The 22,619-nt window shown below is 35.0% G+C and overlaps 1 protein-coding gene across 2 annotated transcripts; it reads left to right on the top strand.

Annotated features, from left to right (window-relative positions):
* The first annotated feature begins 6,565 nt into the window (after positions 1-6,565).
* Positions 6,566-12,887, top strand: LOC147065889 (elongation factor Ts, mitochondrial-like). Of its 2 annotated transcripts, none has more exons than XM_085955924.1 (4): positions 6,566-6,673; positions 7,072-7,224; positions 8,807-9,058; positions 10,728-12,887. In XM_085955924.1, exons 2-4 carry the CDS (start codon positions 7,072-7,074, stop codon positions 11,244-11,246), a joined length of 924 nt encoding a protein of 307 aa, XP_085812050.1. In that variant the 5' UTR covers positions 6,566-6,673; the 3' UTR covers positions 11,247-12,887. The 2 variants fall into 2 exon arrangements, with proteins under 2 accessions (XP_085812050.1, XP_085812051.1); XM_085955925.1 differs by lacking the exon at positions 6,566-6,673 and adding an exon at positions 6,674-6,879.
* Positions 12,888-22,619: the final 9,732 nt, after the last annotated feature.

Here is a 22,619-nt window from a genome sequence, read left to right as displayed (position 1 = left end):
TGATTATCATTGCAATAAATTGTACCTATCTGAATTGAAATATCGACTTAACTTTTGTCACAATTTCGTTTTTATAATTATAAATATTTTTTTGGGTTCGGATCTATCGTTCTGTCATACTCAAAACTTCTAGTCACGCCAATAGATGGTGCCAATTATAGGGGACATCTTCTTAGATGGAACTTACGAAACTAATATATCTATATATTATATATATATATACGTCTGTTATCTATGCTTTACACGCTACATGCCGATATGTGTCTGCGCAGTAGAGCGATAGTGGCGACCTCCCGGTAAAAAAACGAACTACGTCCTATCAAAATAGTCGCTAGCTTGTGGCTTCTGAGCGAGTGGAAAGTTTTGTGTATCATCATCACAATCGCACTAGCTGACTCGCCAACTTTTAAATTCGTCAACAAGCAGATTGTAAAATAGCTCAATGTCATCGACGCTTTACTATAAGATCTAGGGTACCGGAGCGCCGTTCCTGTTCGTGAAATCGGTAAAATTATCTCTCCATCTCGTGGAAAAAATAATTTGACCGCCTGAGCTAGATATGGGTGCTTTTTACTGGTTCTCCGTCATCGTAATCTGTCAGTCGCCATTTTGTATTTTAGCTATCTTTTTGTCATCGAATTATAGTACGCGGTCCAAGCCATTATAGTATTTCGGCAAAAATTATAGGACGTGTATAAAATGAAAGTTTTTTGTTTGTCACATAAACATAACGAAGAATTCGAGAAATTCCGATGCCCTGCTTTATTATAACACCTCTTACGACCGAAAAATGCTAACACCGGCCGCCGTCATTAAGGGGGAGACGCATGCCAGCAGAGAACCTAGCGGAAATATACGAAGCTTGCAATTTTTTTTTTTTGATAATTTACAATTTCAACTGTATTATTTAATAAATATGTATCCGAAAACATTAAAAAGATTTTTTTATTTTTTTTAAACTTAAAAATAAACTTACAATTGTAAAAAAATGCAATAAAATGTGAATTCGTTGCAGGGTCAAATCTTATTATTGCATTATATTTTATGGTCATAATTATCATTAAAATTTAGTTTATTGAGTTTTAGATTTTATGTGGTGTAGATTTTTGACTAATTCATCGTTTTAATATTTTTTATATATATTTTAAAAAACATCGATTTTTATAAAAATATAAATGTGTATAACTTGAAATCCTTTTTATTTATATCAACTCGAGCTTCAATATTGTGACCATGCCTAAAATAAAATTTGATATAAATAAAAAGGATTTTAAGTTATACACATTTATATTTTTTTTTTAAATCGTTGTTTTTTAAAATATATATAAAAAATATTAAAACGATGAATTAGTCAAAAATCTACACCACATAAAATCTAAAACTTAATAAACTAAATTTTAATAATAAATATGGCCATAAAATATAATGTAATAATAAGATTTGACCCTGCAAAGAATTCACATTTTATTACATTTTTTTACAATTGCCAGTTTATCTTTAAATTTAAAAAAAAATTAAAAATCTTTTTAGTGTTTTCAGATACATATTTATTAATTACTACAGTTGAAATTGTAGATTATCAAAAAAAATCTGAAATTGCAAGCTTCGTATTTTTCCGTTAGGTGCCTCTTTTCGCCTCTAATAGTATAAGCATCCACCTTAACTGTCACGTTAGTTTTTTAGAGTAGGTATACAACACAAAACCACGTCCATAGATTAATATCGCACACTGAGATCTTATATTATTTATATTATACACCTAGATTATACTTACTAAGTACGTCCCTCGCTTCACGTTATTACGATTTGCTGTGATTGAAGTACGAACATTTTACGGAACTTTAAACATCGCAACATATCGAGGATATACTGACAGAAAGCATTAACTCATTAAAACAAGTTCTGAGATAATCGCAAAAAGGACTTTAATTTCTTTTTCAAAGCGTTCTCCCACATAGATTTTTTTATGATTTAAAAACATTTTTTCTACATTATAAAGACTAACCTTTATGGCAAACACAATATACATGTTACAAGTCCTATATTTTATATACGCAGAACGCATTAGGTCATTATCATGCTTTCTATCAGAATAAAAAAATAACAATATGATTTAATAATGTTTCTATTTTTTCACCATTATATCCTATGCCTTTGTGCGTTTTACCAGGACGTAGAGCGTAAAATCGTATACATTTTGGCATTTAAAACAGAAAAACAGCAAAAACTTAAATAATACGTTCTGTCAGTATACCCTCGATATGAACCCCTAACCAAACTGGCGAATTCATTTAATAAATTTTTTCAAAATTGTGGTATTTTTGACGTACTATACTTTTGTAATAGTACGCGGACGAAAATGTAACTTTTCGAATAGTACGCGTACCAAGATGTACTATAATTATAGTTCAGTTGGCAACACTGCGCTCACTAACGGACAGTGTTGCCATCTTTTTCTATGCTGATTATAGTACAAAGGCGTAAGAATTATAGTATTTCTGAAAAATATATAGTGCAGGAACATTTTTCGTTTTGAATCCTTTAAAATATTATAGTATTTTGGTATATTTGGCGTAAAATTATAGTATTTAACATTTTCCGCGGCATTAAAATTATAGTATTGTACTATAATTATAGTACGGTTGGCATCACTGCTGACGGATGACAGCGAACGGTGGCGGAGAACCAGTAAAAAGACCCAAAAATATCTTCAGAAAACTGTCGAGTGCTCGGGTTCGTAAGCTTTTCCATTTCGAGCACTGTTTATTATAGTTAGTCTAATGTACAATTAAAGTTAAATACCATTGCAAGATTCTGAAGCAGCGTATAATAATTAATAAAGATTTGCAAAATATACACAAAATTCAAATTAATTGTCGATAAACAAAAGAAACGAGCTGATCTCAAACAATGCCAATGAAATCTGTGTAGAATTTATGAATAAACACGTTTGCTAAAAATAAGAAAAACTTACTAGATAGTCTCCTTTTTCAATTTAATAAGTAATCCAGAGAAGCACACTGCACGAAATATCACCACATAGTATATTATTCTATGATCTCCACTAAATTAATATAATTCATCAATGATCATTATTTATAAAGTTTTAATATATGCTTCATAACATGAGTGTGTGTTGTGACGTATGAAATGTCTCTTCAAAGTACAATAACAAAAGAGTCGTCACCTGATTGGTCATATTTTGAAAGATGTGCGTTATCCTATTAGATAGAGTAATGCAGTGACTTTTTGCGCATGCGCATCATGTTGGCGGAACAAATTCAAAATTCAACTCTACTATCAGTTTCCAGTGTGGGCGGAAAGAGTACCTACCTAAATAAAAAGGGGTCTCGGAGTTTCACTGATTCTCCGATATTTTCTGAGAAACAAAAAACCTATACATTTTCAACAGATGACAACGCGTACTATATTTATTCCCCAAATACTATAATTTTGGAGGCTTTATACCAGTGTTGCCAAAGAGATTAGACACCGTGCAACGTCTTTGAGTGTTGCCAACCGCACTATAATTACAATGTGTACTATAATTTTGGTCCGCGTACTAAGTATGTACGATATTATAAAACAGGTATAGGTAGTACGCCCCAAAGAGATTAGACTGTGCAATGTGAGTGCAGAAAAAACAGGCGTAAAAAGCTCGGAAGTTACACCTCCCACCAAGCTTTCCAAGGCAACATTGAATCTTATGGAGCAGAGAAGGAAAACGAAGAGCGATAGACAGGCACAAAACGATATGGAGTTTTCATCACTTTGCAAACCCTCCGAAGGAAGATAAGAGAAGACATTCGTAAATGCAATGTAAACCTCATACAAGCAATTGTGAAAGCCGGCAGAAGTCATTAAGTTGTTAAGCCGAGTTGAAGAGTTTTACAGCGATCTCTACAGTGATGACACTGACATTACGACTATAGACTTAGATCTTTAGAGAAATGGAAATTCGGAAGACCATACCTACTCCCGAAATTACATCCTGGGAAGTAACCCATCCTTTAAAATTACATGAAAAGTGGGAAAGCTCCGGGGAAGACGGTCTAACGATAGATATCCTCAAAAAAGCGGGAAAGGATGCAAATGAAGTGCTTGCACAATTGTTCACAGCCTGCATACTCAAAAAGGATGTCCCAGTGGCATGGAAAAATGCCAGCATTGTCATTCTTCACAAAAAAGGTGACAGAGAAGATCTAGCAAATTAAATAGAAATGTTCAATACTCGACGCAATCAGAAAACAAGGAATCCCTGTGCGCTATATAAATATTTTCAATATTATACCTATACAGTAGCACAACAGCATCTGTCAATTTCCATAAACCATCGCGCAGATTTCCTATCACCAAAGGAGTCCGACAAGGTGATACAATCTCACCTAAACTATGTATAGCTACCATTGAAGACTTATTCAGGGAACTTGACTGGAATGACCAAGGGATCCCCATAAATGGAGAATACCTGAGTCATCTACGCTTTGCCGACGACATAGTAATTTTCTCGCAAGACTCCGAAGACCTCCAAAGCAGAATGCAGGAACTCGCTGAAGTAAGCAACAAAGTAGGTTTGAAAATAAATGTAACAAAGACGAAAGTCATGTTCAACTGCTTTGCGGGTCAAAAAGAGATCCTCATCAATCAATGGATCTCAGCTCGAACAGGTGAAAAGCTACATCTATCTGGGACAACAAGTCTGAGCCGAGCCACGCCGGGCGACTCTGGTCTCGAGACCAGTCGCCGAGACCAGACCGATGCATGCAGTTATATGGAACATGCCACACCTGGTCATCCAGTAATCGCGCAAGCAATAAAGTCGCGCGATCAGTAAAATCTCGTTCGTGCCCTCGGTCTGGTCTCCCGGTCTCTCTGGTCTCTCTGGTCGGGCGATCGGTAGCGATGTATGAAAACATATAGCTATGTATTGAGCGCTGCCACACTAGGCGACCAATCGCCGGCAGCCACGCCGCATTTTTTGCATAATTGCGTGTACATTCATTATTATTATTATTATTGGCTGCCTCTCTGGTCGCCAGCAAGTCGCCCGAGTAAATCGCCCGAAGAGACCAGTCGCGCGACTGGTCTCGAGACCAGAGTCGCCCGGTGTGGCTCGACACTAAAATGTCTATAGATGGATGTATATATTTTGATGAAATTGTTCGCAGAATAAAGCTAGACTGGAATGCTTTTGGCCGCCTGAATAAAGTGTCTTCAAATAAAGTGACCTTCCACTATGCCTAAAGGGAAAAGTTTTCAACCAGTGTGTGCTTCCCGTGATCACATGTAAAACATGAACCCTAAGTAAAAGAAAGATCCAGAAATTTAGAGTAGCACAACGTGGTATGGAGAGGTGCATGCTGAGCATAACGGACAAAATGAGGAATGAGTGGATAAGGAAGCAGACAAGGGTTTGCGATGTAATAGAGTTTATTAAAAACCTTAAATGGAGATGGGCTGGACACATAGCTCGAATAAGAGACAAACGTTGGACAAATCTAGTCATCCAGTGGTATCCAAGAAGTACAAAACGTCCGCAAGGTAGACCTAGAGGCCACTGGATCGATGAAATGATAAAGTTCTGCGGAAGTACGTATCAACGCAATTCACAGGACCGAGAGAAGTGGAAGCAGCTTGAAGGGGCCTTCATCCAGCAGTGGATAGATTCAGACTGATGATTATGATGATGATGCCCAAAATACTATAATTTTGAATATCGGAAAAAATATGTAAAAAGTACTAAAATTTCGATATTTCCATTCTATAAATTAGTTCAAAATACTATAATTTCGCAATGAAGATCTGGGAACCTGGGGAAAAAATGCTGGAAAAACATAGAAAAAGCACTTGACTTGGTTTAAAATTAAATTTCTTGAATTCGTGGGAAACCGTTTTTGATCGGAAGAGGTAGGTATAGATCTCTCAGCCAGAGTTGGTGCGACACAGATACGAAAATATGTTGTGTATTGGTGAATTTCTGAAGAATACAGTATTCTTTTACAGGCTGTTCCTTTTTTGAATGCGGCTGTGTCACTGTGTGAGTATTCGGCCGCCTCAACTTTGGTTGTGCGATCTATACCTACGTAAATAAAAAGGGGTCTCGGAATTTGTTCTTCCGTTATTGTTTGTGAGTATCAAGAATCGTATAAAATTTCAGCATATTATTCTTATGCCAACGCGTACTATAATTTTGGCCGAAATACTATAATTTCTTGAACCGCATACTATAATTTGGTCTCAAAATGGCAACACTGCTTTGTACTATAATTCCACTTTGAAAAGATGGCAACACTGCTGCACAGGCCACAGCTGCAAACAGTGTTGCCATATCTACTGAAATTTCAGTACATAAACTGAAATTTTGGTCAGGAAAAGAAGAAATTATGATATTTGTGATGAATAAAAGTCACTTTTTACATGATGTTTTAAATGAAACTTGTAAGATTATGTCAATATACACGCTTTCACTAAACATAATCGTTGAATTTCATACATTTTTGTCATCCTACCGATATTTTGAAAAAAAAATCAAAAAATCTGTATTTTGAAAAATTTTGTTGGCAGCACTGCTGCAAAGTATAATATTAGTCTGACAGCTGTAATCTGCATCATTTTCTTCATTTCTTGGAGAAAATACAAAAACAATTAATTACAAATTGCTGACTGTACCACGGTTAGTGAATAGCGACAAAATTACGCCCAACGAGCTGGCCTATCCTAATGAGTAATTTTGTAGAAAAATTTAATTGAGTCGATCCAAAATGAAATATTAGGACAACGTTACCTCACTTATCCATCCAATAACGTCAGAATCAGAGTTAACTTGGAAATTCTTATTACAGAAAACAGAGATCGTGGCAGTTGGTGTGAAAACAATGAGTTATTGTCATTTTAACAATATTATTATCTCGTTCCTATGGTGACATTGGTTGCCTAGAATAAATTATTATCTGATTTGAATTGTATTTTTCTAACCTAGAATTTTGACCTAAGTGTCATTCATAGATCATTCGCCACTATAATGAGATTTACATTTTCATTCTGATTAGCATGTTTGTTTTGATTTTACAGATGTTTACGAATTTTCTCCGAAAATTTTCCACCGGAAAAGTGTTCAGGGCAGCAGAGACCACATCATTGCTTGCAAAACTTCGTAAAACCACTGGATATACCTTTGCCAATTGCAAAAAAGCTCTAGAAATACACAACAATGATATTAATAAGGTACAAAACATTGTAATTACCTATACTGACATTTTTATTTGCCACTATTATTTATTTTTAATGGTTCAGTGAGTAGGTAGTTTGGTGTTCATCAATTACTACATACTGGACTTGACAAAGATTACCCACTTCTAAGTGTATTCTTAAATTTTAAATGAAGTACCAATGAAATAATAAGGCTCTCACTAGTCACTACTATTCCATAATTTTTAATCATTGTCTTACATAGTATAAATTGGCAGAAGCGTGTTTCCATGACGGATCCAATTCGTGAGAAAATTTAAAAGGGGGCATCCTAATGCCGTGTCCATACTAGCAACAAGTTGCTGGCAACCTCATTAAATTTTACGATAATTATCATAATTATCGTAAAATCTAACGAGGTTGCCAGTGTGGACCCGACATAAGAGTTAAAACCTGCCACACCCATAAAATGAATATATTATTATACCTTCATTATCGTAATTCACATATTTCTGTTCAATTCGATTGTAAATTGGTCGGGGTACTCTGCTGTAAATATGTACTAATTATAGGTATATTATGATTTGTCAGAAAGGAGACTGTTTCAATTAAACCATGTTTGTATAATTTATACAAAATAAAAATTGTTTGAATGCATGGATTTATTTAGAAAATTAAAACTAGATTGTTAATTTTTTATCGTAGGCGTCCTCAAAATCAGTGAGTCGAGCCTCCGCGTCACTGAACGCACCACTGTAAATTGGTGTAGCATACATTCATATTGATGAAGTCTTCTTTGAATCAATTGTGACGCTTTGGTGTAATATTTAGTCAGGGCTTGAAATGACCGGAGCGCCGTTCCGGTTCGTGAAATCGGTAGAATTATCACTTCATCATGTGGAAAAAATATTTGCTGGTGTTTTCGCCTACAACATTGAATAAGTGTCCAATCATATGGTTGAAATTGCATGTAAAAAATGCAAGTTTTGTGAAGCTATTAGGTACCTACCAGCGCCGGCGGCTCAGCACTTCATTACAATAAACAACTTCTTTTGTAGTTTATGAATGCCATGCTTGTTTCGGGTTATTTTTACGATGGTTTTCAGATTTTCTATGTTCTATGCTTAAATAGAACGTGGCGCGAAAAATGTTATATAACGAGTAATGCTTATAACGAGCAAATTCAGTCGGTCCCATCTTCCTCGTAATAACCAAGTTCGATTGTATTATATTGTTTAATTAAGGTTTAGAGAAAATAAAAATAAAATCCCTGCGGTGGCTGAGTGGTAACTTGTTGGCTTATAGATGGCAAATTCACATGTGGTTTTTCAATATGTGTTTGAACCCAGAGCATGGACCTAATTGGTTGTGTAATGGGTCAACACTCTATTCTCATAAAACAAAAATCTATTGAAAAACCTCTTCGTGAGGGAACCCAAATCCACATCGGATTGTTGAGCAAAAAAATTAGATAATCTCATAATATGGACTGTATATTGCAATTTTCATTCATTCAAATCACATTTTTCAATAGTTCTGTAAATTTAATAAAACTTGACTCAGTTCCTCCCATGAGATATGATGAAAAATATTAATTCATATCTACTTTAATTTCCAGGCTGAAGATTGGCTCCATAAGCAGGCCCAAACACTTGGCTGGTCGAAAGCTACCAAACTGGCCGGAAGGACGACCGGTCAAGGTTTGGTGGCCGTGCGATTCGATGGCACCCATGCAGCGCTCGTGGAAATCAATTGTGAGACAGACTTTGTCGCCAGAAATGAAAAATTTCATTCCATGATTGAAGAAGCGACAAACACATGCTTTAAATTTGCTCACTCTGGACTCAAAGCTAAAGGCCTGCTTACCAAGGTATGAGAATTAAAACACAATTTGATATTCATTAAATTTTTAAACTATTTTTGTTTTTAAAAGTAAATCGCACGATTTACAAAATATGTAGAGCATTCTTTATTCAACATACATTATTTAAAACACCTTAGAAACATACCTATTGGAGAAAATATTAAATTTATATCTTGAACTTGAACCCGCATCTATCAGTTTCCGACCAATGTGTTTTATTAACTAAGGCCCCTTACGCACTGTCGATTGGTCTCTGGCAACCAGAAAGTAGTACTGGTCAGCACAACACGTGTTTAAATGCTTTCCTTTCTTATGCCTCGTGGTTGCTGTTTACTTGATTGCCGGAGACTGGTCGACAGTGCGTAACGGGACTAAGAAAACTTTTCAATACCAATCACATCAAAATTTACCAACAACTATGAGTACAAATTCTGTTAATATCGTCGACAATCTTTCATAATTTTTAATTAAGGTATTAATTAACCGTTGATTCGTAGGCAATTATTATAAAAAATATTTTTTTCTAATGCATTCTATTATATTTCTGAAGTGTTTAAAATTATGTATGTTCAGTAACAAATGCTAAATTGTATTGTGCATTGAACAAAACATAGTCTAATTAAAAATATTTGTAATAAATGTTTATTTTATTAGAAATACAGTATTCTCTCAGTAATCCGCCATCCCAAAAACCAGACAAGTGTCCAATTAGCGCAAACGGCGGATAGTGCACACATACAAAATTTGTTAGAAATTAAAACAGGTATTTCGTAAAAATAGTTTTTATTGAGAAATTTGTATGGCGTAGCAACTTACGGTTTTATTTATAATCAAAATCAAGTATGTATTCAATTATACATATTTATTAACTAACACATATTAAACAGTAAATCACTTTCACTCAACACAACCAGTTGTTCAGTGTTGTTTGTTTTTTTCCTAAACATTGGAAGATTGATTATATGGCATCTCGTAATTTATGCAGCACGATGAGTGTGTTGATGGTTGCATTATTTTTCTCTGTCCATTTAATGGTAATGTCAATAACAGCTGGTGCATCTTCTGATTTGACTGTATGATCTGCAGTCGGTTGACAATTATTGTCTTCATCCTTAAAATTTAAGCCTCTTGATATATTTATGAGTTCGTCTTCAGTTAGAAGTGGCGTATACTCAGTACTTTCTGCTATCCATCCTTCGAAAACATTTTGCGTTAGCTGAGTTTTCAGGTGCCCTCTGTATCAATTCTTCTCATGAAACTAAGTCTTCCAGTTCCCAGTTTTCATCATCTTGATTCATGGAGGGCCACAGCTATAGTTCCACTATGAAATTATTGCTCATCTCAGTAGGGTTTTCGATGCCTTAGGTACGTTAAATACAACGGCAGACAGGTGGCATAGGCACGCGGCGGATTACTAAATTTGACATAACGAATACTGACGAATTATAGAGCTTGATTTTGTGCTTTCAACTAGTAAAAATAACGGCGGATTATAGTAGTTGCAGGATAATCGAGCAATGGATTCTGAGAGAGTACTGTAGTATGTACTACAATAATTTCTTTACAGCTAGAAATTATAGTTTATAATCCTTCTGTTCTGTAAAAATGTCTTCATTGATATTTAAATAGATTTTTGGTTTACTTTTTTCAATATAATGTGTGTAATTAATTTTAGATGTGTTTGGACTCTGAAAGATTGGGAGCTCTCCACGCGCCCAATGGAAAAACTTTGCTTGAAGAGTTAGCCTTGATGATAGGAACCGTTGGTGAAAATGCAGTTCTGCGTCGCGCTGAATGCTGGAAAGCCGCCCCCGGTCTCAAACTCACAGGGTACACTCACCCAGCCCCGCCACACCAATTAGACTACTCCGCCGGTAGATACGGTGGCCTGTTGGCGTACACAGTCGAAGAGGGTGCAGCCGATGCAACGGTCATCGGCAGACAAATTTGCCAGCACATCGTCGGGATGAACCCCAGCAAGATCGGCGACGAGAAGGAAGACAAACCTAACAAAGAGGTCGATGAAGAGTCCTGTCTTATATATCAAGAATATTTATTGGACCCCGCACAAAACATCTCGCAGATATTGAAAGATAATAAAATTACCGTTCTAGATTTTGTTCGCTTCGAATGCGGCGAGAGCTTGGAATTGCCGCACAGTCAACCACTTGAAACTGTTCAAACCTGTCAGTAGTGTTCCATTGCAATACGATCTTAACATAAGACGGACTCGTCCAAAAATGAACTAATTAATAATAAGTTTTATAGGTATTTGAAACCATAACATTATGTTATTCAAACTACCTAATGAGGCATTTCAATCCATTTTGGATAAGTCCGAATAGTTTTTATTAAATTTGAGCTGTTTGAATGATACATCTTCCAAATAAAAAATTAAATGATTTGAATGATATTATAATACTGGTCATTGTAATATCGTCGCCGTAGATGTCAAGGGAGTGAAGCCACAAATTTGGCGAAAATGAGTTAAGTACACAAAAGCATTTTAAAACCATCAAAGATGCCGTGGTCAATGGATTTGAGCCACAAAAAGCCCTATGTATAAGTATTTTGTAAATTACCAATAGACCTAGCACACATACATTAAAGCAGTCAATGACGACAAGCCGCATAAGTCTTTTGACTTTGACTGTGGCCAGGTACGCACGCCTCGGCTCACATTCGACAATGATTTATAGTGTCTTCTTGCTCTAACTCAGCATAAGAAACAGAAAACTGAGTTTAGCGTGTCGGGTTATTCACGCCAGCACCTGTATCGTGTCATATTATTCATACTAACATTGTGGTCGGTTTATTTGGTGATCTTCTTTTTTCTTTGGGTTTGCGACTGTAAGCGTTTTTATTCAGTGTATTCAGTGTGATTGTTGTATTCAGTTGTCACAACGTTAATGTTTCAGGAACTTAAACTTCTGAAATATCGGAGAGCAACCATAGTAACAATCCTGTACCATCCATCCCCACTCCTACAGATCAGACTACAGATGATTTAAGTAGAAAACACAAGCAAACCCAAAAATGTGGAAGCGGAATTCACAAAAGATATTGAGAATGACAGGCAGCGAATATCAAAGCAGATCCGGAAAAAAAATTCGAGCAAGGGCGATTAGAAAAGTTAACTGTAAGTGCCATTATAAATATGCACATCCAAAATAGGAAAACCACAGCGGGAGCAAATGTTGGCCGACTATCTGAGTCTGGATTCCGAGAGAGCAAGATGGGCCTTCATTGGTAGCAGTGTTAATTGTATTCCAGTGAAACAATGGTACCATGGAGACTGCACCAAACGAGAGCATACCTTGCAATACTCTGTGATGTGTAATCAACAGAGAGCCCATGTGTGCAACAGTTCTTTTTGGTGACATATGACATCTCGAGCAAAAAAGTTGAAAATGCTATGAAAAAGTTGACTCCTTCAGGTGTCACTGAGATAGATCGGAGAAGTCACAAAGAACCGCCCAACAAAAAATCAGAGGAAGTGAAAAACATGATCAGGGACCACATCAAATCGTTGCCCGTAGTTGCTTCCCATTCCTGCCAGAGCAACAGTAAGAGAAAATACTTGCCTTCTGATTTGAGCGAGACTTGTATCTACATGGAATATGTAGAGTATTGCAAGAAGCCTAATGTCGAACCAGAAATGCACAGCTTCTACAAATCGATCTTCGTCACAGAATTTAAATACGGCTTTCACACTCCTAAAAAGGATCAGTGTGACTTTTGTACTCAGTACAAGAACAAGGCAGACGAAGAGAAGGCAAAAGACGAGGAGGAATACAAACTCCACTTGACTCGAAAAGAGGAAGCAAGAGAACACAAAAAAATTGACAATGCCCAAGCTATGTGTGATCCAACAATTAGTTGCTTTACCATGAATCTGGAAAAAATATTGTTGACTCCAAGTTTGCAAGTAGGACTGTTGTATTATACCAAAAAGCGATAACCTACAATTTCACAGTATATGACCTGACTACTAGACAAGCGACAAACTACATGTGGCATGAAGGTGCAGGTATAAAGGGTGCTTCGGAGGTCGCCACGTGCCTGTGGAAGCTCTTGGTTTCAGTAGGCCCCAAAAAAGAACTAACTCTGTATTCGGACACAGTTTCAGGTCAAAATCGCAACTCAGTTGTATCTACAATGTTCCTACGTGCCATGACACAGCTGCCCATCAACACAATAAACCAAAAGTTCATGGAATCCGGGCACTCAGAAATGGAGTGCGATTCTGTGCACTCCACAATAGAGGCCCGAGGAAGGAAAGTGGACGTGTTCACACCAGAAGGATGGTACATGGTCGCCCGTACCGCGAAAACTAGTAAACCCCACCATAAGGTTGTGGAAATGGAATATTCCGACTTCTTGGATTACAAGAAATATTACAGTCAAGTGATGACCAATAAAACTCAGTCGAAAAATGGAGACAAAATGAAGTGGCTAAAGGTAAAGTGGTTCCAATATCGCAAAGGTGAACCCACGACTATCTATTATAAATACCAATTGAGCCAGAATAACTTTGAGTCGCTACAAATCTAGCAAAGACGGCATCGATACGTATCTGGGCTAGAAGTACCAAGGCTGTACAGTTCCAAACCTAAAATTGACCAAGGTAAACTAAAAGATCTGTCAAAACTATGCCAAAAAGGTAGCATTCCGTCCACCTATCACGACTTTTATAAAAAGGTGGAGCCTGAAGATGGTCCAACTCAGAAAGCGATGGAGATGATTAAAATGTGTGTCTAGTTTTATTGTAACTAAATTGTATTTATTTTTTTGAAAAGCTAACTTTTTGTTTAGAGATGAATCAGTATGTTCACATACTGAATGAAATTAGGTAGATTCTAGGTTAAGGTGGGCACCATAAAAAGTCAATAATAGACTTTCCTTTAGAGTATATCCACAAAATGTTAGTGCTTTGTCCACAAATTCTCAGTGGTCAACAGGCATAAGAGGCCTAACTCTTTTGACTACCGCACAAGTATGCCAACTTTACATGTCAATTCAGTGGTCAAGAGATATAACACACATAACTTTTAAAATACATTTTTTTTTAGTTATTCATTCAAAATAATAAAAAGATAACATCACAAAGTATCTATGTTCAAAGTTTCACCATTCTATCTTTAAAAATAAAAAAAGTTCAAACATCAAATGTTACTTTTTTTGTCACACAAAATCTTTGCGCGCCGATTTCTCAGCTTTATGATTTTGTGGACTGGCTCCCTTGACATCTACGGCGACGATATTTGTAAAATGAAAGATATATTATTTTGTAGTTTTATTTGAATACATTCACAGGAATGGGTGAATTCTGTAATAGAATTTTCAGGCATGTCTTTATTGTTTCATTCTCTGGAATATAAAAAATATCTTTCACAAATTGTTGTAAATTCCTCTCAAGCAATAAATATCATATTATTATGATATCCATTTATGAAACATTGTAGATTGAGAATGTTGCAATTCAGTTGTCTGTTTCCAATATATATATTATGTAGTTATTTATTACATTTCTGATTAATAATATGCTAATATGCTAAATCTCTACAAAAACCAATTAAAGTTCATTCCTAAATTAACTTTTATTAAAATAAGTGATTGCTTTTATATTTTTTGCATATAAAAATGACAATTACATACAACCAGGGCTCTTTTGTAATGTAACGCGGTGGAACGGTGTTCCGGCACCTTTTTTCACGGTATTTTTAATGTTTCAAAAGCAATTAGACGAAACGATGTTCGCGCTTACATAGTAGGTACAAGTTAATTTTCCTGAATCATCTCATGAAAAAACATATCCTGAAAAACTATCTCATTTGATATATGCATTGAATTCTATCACTATTTCTTCAAGTGAATGTGAACGCGAATTTTCACAAATGAATCTAATTATTACCCCATTAAAAGCTTCGTTAAGACCAAAACAGTTTCGGTACTTTTATTCATCAAACTCGTCGGGCCACCTTTGACACTTTTCGATCCTATTAAAATACGTTGAACGTTGGTTACTCAGTGGAAGACATTCGGCCATAGACTCTAACACTAATAAAAGGAATCAAGACAATTTGCCAGACGAGAATTGGACTGAACTTTGGAAATCACCATTACCACCACAAAGGGGCTGACAGGGTTCTAGCCTGGCCTGGGAGATTGACTAGATAAGTGAGATACACGCACATCACAAATTTGCTCTAATCGTGAAAAAATCGGCTGCGGCGTTAATTTCCTTCAGGCATGTTAACATTTTAAAATATGTGGTTGTGGAATTGCATTTTTTGGTTAATGGTTGTTAATACACTGAATACCCTTAATTTTACCTCGAACACCATTTGAAAAAAGCTACTATATAGCGTCACACTGCCTTTAACTTTAGTGATAGGTAAGGGGCCCGCCAAAGATCCTGGACTGGGGGACCGTTTCAGGATGTGGGGGCCATGAAAATCACTATATACTTTTATTCAAATATATGTTTTTACAACTTTAGTTGTTTATTTGTATTAATGGTTGTTTCTTTAATTTTTCATGGCGTAGGAAAAGTTACTTTAAATGATATTTGAACATAATTTTCTTTAGTAGTTAAGAAGTTTGGCAACAAGTGCGTTCCGGCACCTTTATTTTTCAAATAAAAGCCCTGCATACAACTAACAGAAACTTGCTTCAGCGAGTTTGATAGGGAATCCACAGAGGCAGCGTCCGTTTCTTTAACATCTAGTGTTGTGGAACATTGGAAATAGATGACTTTATCACATATTGTCAATATTATTACAATGTTGCTGTGTTTATTGTTTTCATAAATACTGTTGTAGATGGTTAATTATTAATAGCATTAGATCATATTTATTTTATTTAAAATATATTGTAAATGTTTTATACCATGTGTTTCTATTATATCCCCATAAAATAATTGCCAGCATATGTTACACTAAGGTGAAGATTCAAAATATTAATTTAAAACAACATTATATTTATTAATTGTGATTTAAAACAATATTTTTTTTAAGAAAAACTCATTTTATATTGTAGACAGTAAGTAAATATTACAATAATTTATATTTTAAAAATACACACATACACAAGTAATAAAGCTTGGATATTAATAATATAAAATTAATGATACATATTTATAGTATACTTAAGCATTTTCACAATAGGCAGAAATATAAAAATAGGAATATTAGATGATAGTACCATTTCTAATGTATAAAACAATATTCTTTGATTTTCCATCCCTGCAAGCTGCTAAATGATGTTCGAAAATGTTATATTATTCTGAAGTTTTGTTTACCAGATAATCACAATTAAATACCCATTACTATCCTTCAAATAAGAGATTTATTGGAAAAGATGAAATTTGCGTTGTGGCACGTATGTCAGCGGTGCCTCAACATAGAAGAGCTGCTTAGGTATAGGAATTTGAAAGAATGATAGTCTTTATTATTCTTCATTGGTTTTTAATCAGTGCTTCTTATATATAATGATAATATCATGCAGGTGTGGGGCATAAACCTCAATGGTCAAAATCAATATAGAAATTAAAAATAACCCAGCAAATGATTGTAGGTATATTTCAATAGTAGATTGTGTAAGGAGACAACTTTGCAGTAATCACTGATTTTTGATTGGCCACTTTAGTAAAAGATACAATCATTGAAAATCACCATGAATAGAGGATCTTCTTTTAATAATAAAATAATGGAGATCTCTCCCATTGCAGCGGATGGCTGACATCAGAAAGTAGACAGGTGGTGGGTATGGGAGTGGAGGGTAATACGAAAGTGTATCCAACAACGGGTGGAAACAGGCTGACAAAACGAAGTATGTAGGTATCCAATAATTTTGATATGCTTTCACAATATAGTTTTCATTTTTTTTGTTTGATTTCTTCGATTATTTTTACATTTATATCTCTTAATTCTTGGTCTTCATTTCGGTGATGACGATTTTTCCATAAAAACTTTCGACAGTCTTTCTTGAAAAACGTTGATATTTCATTGACATCATGGAGGAAGCCTTGGTGACTCAGGATTGAAATGGGTAATATATTTAAAGCCAATGATTTCTGCTCCCTCACATTAAACCGACTTATTATAATAGGATAAGCTGTGCATCTGCATGGGCACATAATTCTGGCATTTCTTTCCATCGCAATTATTAAAAAATATTGTCAAATAAAAATATTAAAAATATTTTCAAAAACAAATGAAGGCGAAAAACATGCAAATTATATAGGAATTTCAGTATAATAATGCTATTACTTTTTTTATTAAATGGTTGTTGTATTATTATTTTTTTACCATGTCCGATCCTAAGTGGAGGTTTGCATTAACAGATTTTTGTTTTCACGAGAAAGATATATGTTGGCCACTTGCTCAACCTATTAGGTCCAAACACAAATTGAAAATCAATATGTCAGACCCAGGATTCGAACCTGGGATCCACGACATTTAAGCCGTCGTGTTCGCCGCCGGCCATCGTAGGAATGGAAAAAAGAATAATCCGAAGGTCTATCTCGTTAATTATTAGCCATAAAGTCGAATAACCTATTCATAATTTTTTTAATAATTCCAATTCATAATACCAACAACAGATGACATCTGCGATAAAAAGTGGTCAATACACAAAAATATCAAAGAAAACCTTCAAACGTGAATTTGTTTCAGCATTTTCATAGGGAAACCAAAGAAGGCTCCATCTCTTTTAATACATCTATGCTCCATCTGAAGGAAGTTTCAACATCTTTATCAATTAAATATTGTTTAGTAATGTCACAATGACTATTAATAATTGTCGTAGTGATTAGGTAATATTTTTTTAATAATCTTGTGAATCACTCCGCATGTGAAATCATTGTTCTGAGAAGACGGAAGAACGAGTGACAGGGATTCTCCGCTGGAAGCTTGTAAATTAAACCATTTGAAAAAATCGTTATTTTTATATTAATTATACTTGAACATTTTGATATCTCGAAACTACTTCCCCAATCAAAATTTGTCGCCAAATAAAATTACAAGACAGCTAATTGCCACTAAATACTCGCCCACTTTTAGTAACCTAATCATATTAACGGCCCACATGCTCAGCGATCGTCAAAAGAGATTTTATGCTATTTTCAGAGCATAACTCTGGACATTTAATAATCGTTGTAGATGATCTATTAATATAATTTAAATTAAAATAAGCCTTATTATCCTTTATATTTATTTTAAACAGTAATTGTTGATGACTGCATAAAGGATTTGTATTACATAAAATAGTATTCGTTTAAACCTCTCGCTCTAATGTTTTAGAATATAGTCATATTTCAGTACATCCATGTGCAGTGGTGTTAAGATTTTTTATATTTATTGATTTTTAAAAGCATTTATAAAACCATTAGTAAAATTTATGTCGACATTATATTATTATTACCTATTTACAATAAAAAATTATATTGATAATCTCTGTGATCCCAAATTTGACGAGAATTAGGCATTTTATTATTCAAAAAATGGGCAAGATTTACACATTTTAAGATAATTCTAAAGATATTGCTTATAAGCTATGTCTTTGACCATTCAAATGTGATAAACATTCTACGAATAATGTTTGCTTTATAATAGTTATTGACCTAAGAATAAGGTAGTATTTTTTTGAAATACGCTATTTCTATTGGCATTCCCCAGTGGTTAAGCTACAACATACGGCCGTAGCCATAAATTGACAAACGATAAATGAAGTAGGGAGTAAGATCATGTTAACGCGCGTGTTTGAACATGTACCTAACCGAAAAAAAAATATTTTTTAAAAACGGTACAGGGCTTAATGAATTAAAAAAAAACCAACAACATATTGTGTAAGAATGCTTAATTCATTGAAAACAAATAAGTATGAATGACATTTGTCGAATCGCCCATAACATATCAAAACTATTATGGTTTGGTTTAGGCAAGGTTTAATTCATTATTTTAAATAACCAACACCATCACTATCAATTTTATTGTAGTCTTAGTTCAATAAAAACAAATACGAATGACTGACAAAGTTTAATATACAAAATTTATGTTGGATTTTAACAGCCTACCTCTACCCTTCCCCACTGGTGGGGGCCATGCGGTAGGTACATTGTATAAAATTGGATGTTTCGTATTAGGTCGATTTACTCATTTTGGTCACTGATACAGTTATATTCGGTCAATCCTGAGCACCTGCATTAGTACCTACTTATCTACAGGTGCGCCACACAGAACAGTGATAATAAATTTAATATAATTCCGATAGGCAATACTCAATACACTATATTTTGATGCAGTGTTTTGAATGTGTCAGTATCCTACGAAAATGAAACACGCATTGCGCTCGTGCAATAGTGTGTGTAATACACCAATATTAAATGAGCGTCAATGCATAAGCCGAGAGCAGTAGTCAGTAGGGAATCCAATCCCGAGCCAACATTTTGATGCCGGGATCCCGGGATTGGCATTTTTTTCGATAGATAATATAAAATTTTTATATAATTACAAATAACGTTGAATAAAATGTCTGGTGGGTATAACTATTTATACTATTTAAGACATTTATTGTTAATATTGTGTTTGTTCAATCTTGGACATGCATAGGTTTAATGAAGTAAATAATATTGTAATATAAATAATAATGTGAAAGTAAAACAGTTTTATTTATTCATATTAAAATATAAATATATATAAAATATTGTCAACACAATATTATATACAATACATATTATAAAAAAATAAAAAATAAGAAAATTAAACAGTTAAACAATAAAACATTATGTATAGTGTTACTGAATAGCAAATTTCAAGGCGACCGCCATGTTGTGGCTAAACGTGTAAACCATTTACATAGTGGGAAAATTTTATGAATCCCCACATAATCAAAAAATCTCGTGTGAGTATGTATCTTCGTTGACAAATACTGTGTTCCTGGGGGCCCGAGCTCAGGAGGGGCCCGGCGAGGCGAGTCGACCAGATACGTGAGATAAACACACATCACAAATTTGCTTTAAAGTAAATAAAAAGTCGCCTGCGGCGCTATTTTCATTCAGTAATGTTATTATTTAAAATTATGTGGTTGTACGATACAATTTTTAACTGTGTATCGATACCTGACAACCCCATAATTCAAATGGATGTATTCAAATTAATTAACATATTTAAAAAAAAAAACACTAAATTTACACATTAATAGTACCGCGTACATCATTTGGAAAACGCAACTGTAGAGTGTAACACTGCCCTTATCCTTAGCAATAGGTAGGCGGCCCGCCAAAGATCCTAGCTTGAGGGCTCGCTTCAGGATGTGGGGGCCATGTTCATAATATTATGCCTGAAATACCAATAATTGATCATGATTGATAAAAAAAATCAATCCCGAAAGTTTCGAGATTATGTTTATTAATCGAAAATTGTCCGGGATCCCTAGTTGTCAGTATTCAACGTATGACGTATTCTTGACACGCGTTTAAGTTTATCCCGGGTTTTCCTTACTCGAGATCGGTTACCTGCTACTCCTTATCCGTTAGGTAGTTCAGTTCCCATTATTTCTGAGTTCCCTGTGCACACAATAGGGGTAGTTGGGTCCGGATTATATATTATATATTTTTAAAGGGACCATTTTTCTGTGTGTGCGCCTGCTTATCTATCAATACTGGAGAAACCTGGAACTTAATTTTGGATTATATTCTGTTGAATCATCAAATAGTTCTAAAATACACCGCCAAAACGCCACCATACTCTTGTCACTAAATATATAAACACAACAATGCGAACAATGTCAACAACACGAAAAATTGCCGAGCGTGGTTCCGGTTGCGGCCGACATCTACAATATTGTAATTATTATGATCAGGCACTTTCAATTTTATATTTCATCATGGGATATCCTTTAATCTAGCCACTCAATTAAATTATTATTAATAAAAGTATCCGAAGACACGGTAATTACCTTTTTATCACACCGCTGATCATGATTACATCAGCGCACCTATTCTATACACAAGACTGCTTTTGGTCGCTACAACAGCTATCTAGGCAATCACGTACCGTGGTAGTTACCCAAAGGGCGGCAAATCGAGGAGAATGATTAGGTATATATAGAAAGCTACCTAAACTTAGTAATAACGGAAATATCTTTCCATTAAAAAAATCAGATCACAGGTTGAAAACAAAATATATCTATTAATTAGATAAGTACCATACAAATTTCAACAGGACTTTATTTTTTTGTCGGTTTCGCGATGTCTAGTTTACTTCCGTTGTCCTTGGACGTCACGTTCTTCACAGTCACTCGCGAGTTATGGAAGTTGTCAGGTGTAATTTTAAATGTACCTATCTGAAACCGTAGACTCGCAATATTGTCTATTGAAGCAGAGATGGCATTTTAGTTAGATTTAGTAGTATAGGTACCTTGGTACCAGGGCTCGAAATGGATCGGAACGCATCGGAGCGCCGTTCCGGTTCGTAAAATCGGTAAAGTTATCGCTCCGTCTCGAGGGAAAAATAATTTGACCGTCTGAGCTAGATAGGTCTTATAACAAAAAATCTAACACTTATGTTTATAAAATACAAATAAAATTTGATAACTATGTTAATAACTTCAGAAAAATTTCGAGCGCTCCGGTTCGTAATCTTTTCCATTTCGAGCGCTGCTTGGTACCTATATCTTGTTAGTAATGTATCCATACAACAGATATTATAATTCATAATATATATAATTCTTAGATATTGGAGTCATCAAAGGATGATAAAAAGTACTGTATAAAAAAATGTGGTGGCATTTTAGCACTGCCTAGGGGCGGCATTTTGTCTAGGGACGTCACTATATCTAGGGTAGGAAAGTATCAAAGTATTAGCACTTATTGTATCAATTACAATACGTTAGTTGTAATTGTTACAATTAGCGCTATGTTTTAACAGTACCTATCTTGGCTATGCTAAATTCCAGAGCGAGATAGTCAGTTTTCACTGTTTAGACGGATAACTCATTGTAATTGTTTCAATAAATGCTAATACTTCAATACTTTCCTATCCTAGATAGCTGCCGTAGCGGGCCGCAAGCAGTCTTGGGTATAGAATAGCTGATGCGCTGAGCAAATTGTCAAATAGTATCATAAAATGACAGCATCGCGTCTCGCTTACTCTTAAAGAATGAGATTGGAGAGACAGTAACCACATTTACGTGTATACAGTAAAGTTATTCTCACGATAGTTAAAAAGTAAAATACGCACTATAGCGGGCAGTAAATGTGTACAGGCGCTATAATGCTACTTTTTCAGGCAATGTTGATAGACTCATTTTCAAATACCTTCTGCATTGTGAATCCTGGGGCGAATTCCGGTACGTGAATGCAGTAAGCGCTGATAGATTGTAAAAATACGTGTCCAGAAAATTTACGTATGCAGTTCGCCATATCACAGTTCACCGTGGGCTGTAGTATCTATCGGAAACTGATGACCGTATATCATCGAGATAAAATTCATGTCTAAAACACACTTAAAATACGTAATAAAACCCACTGGAATACAAAGGATAGACGGAAGAAGATATGTAC

The sequence above is a fragment of the Rhyacophila brunnea genome, unplaced genomic scaffold (assembly GCF_057557595.1).
Source record: "Rhyacophila brunnea isolate RB1 unplaced genomic scaffold, BYU_Rbru_1.0 scaffold_5, whole genome shotgun sequence".
Lineage (NCBI taxonomy): Eukaryota > Metazoa > Arthropoda > Insecta > Trichoptera > Rhyacophilidae > Rhyacophila > Rhyacophila brunnea.
The sequence above is the reverse complement of the archived record's forward strand: the minus strand, read 5'-3'. Positions and strand labels throughout refer to the sequence as shown.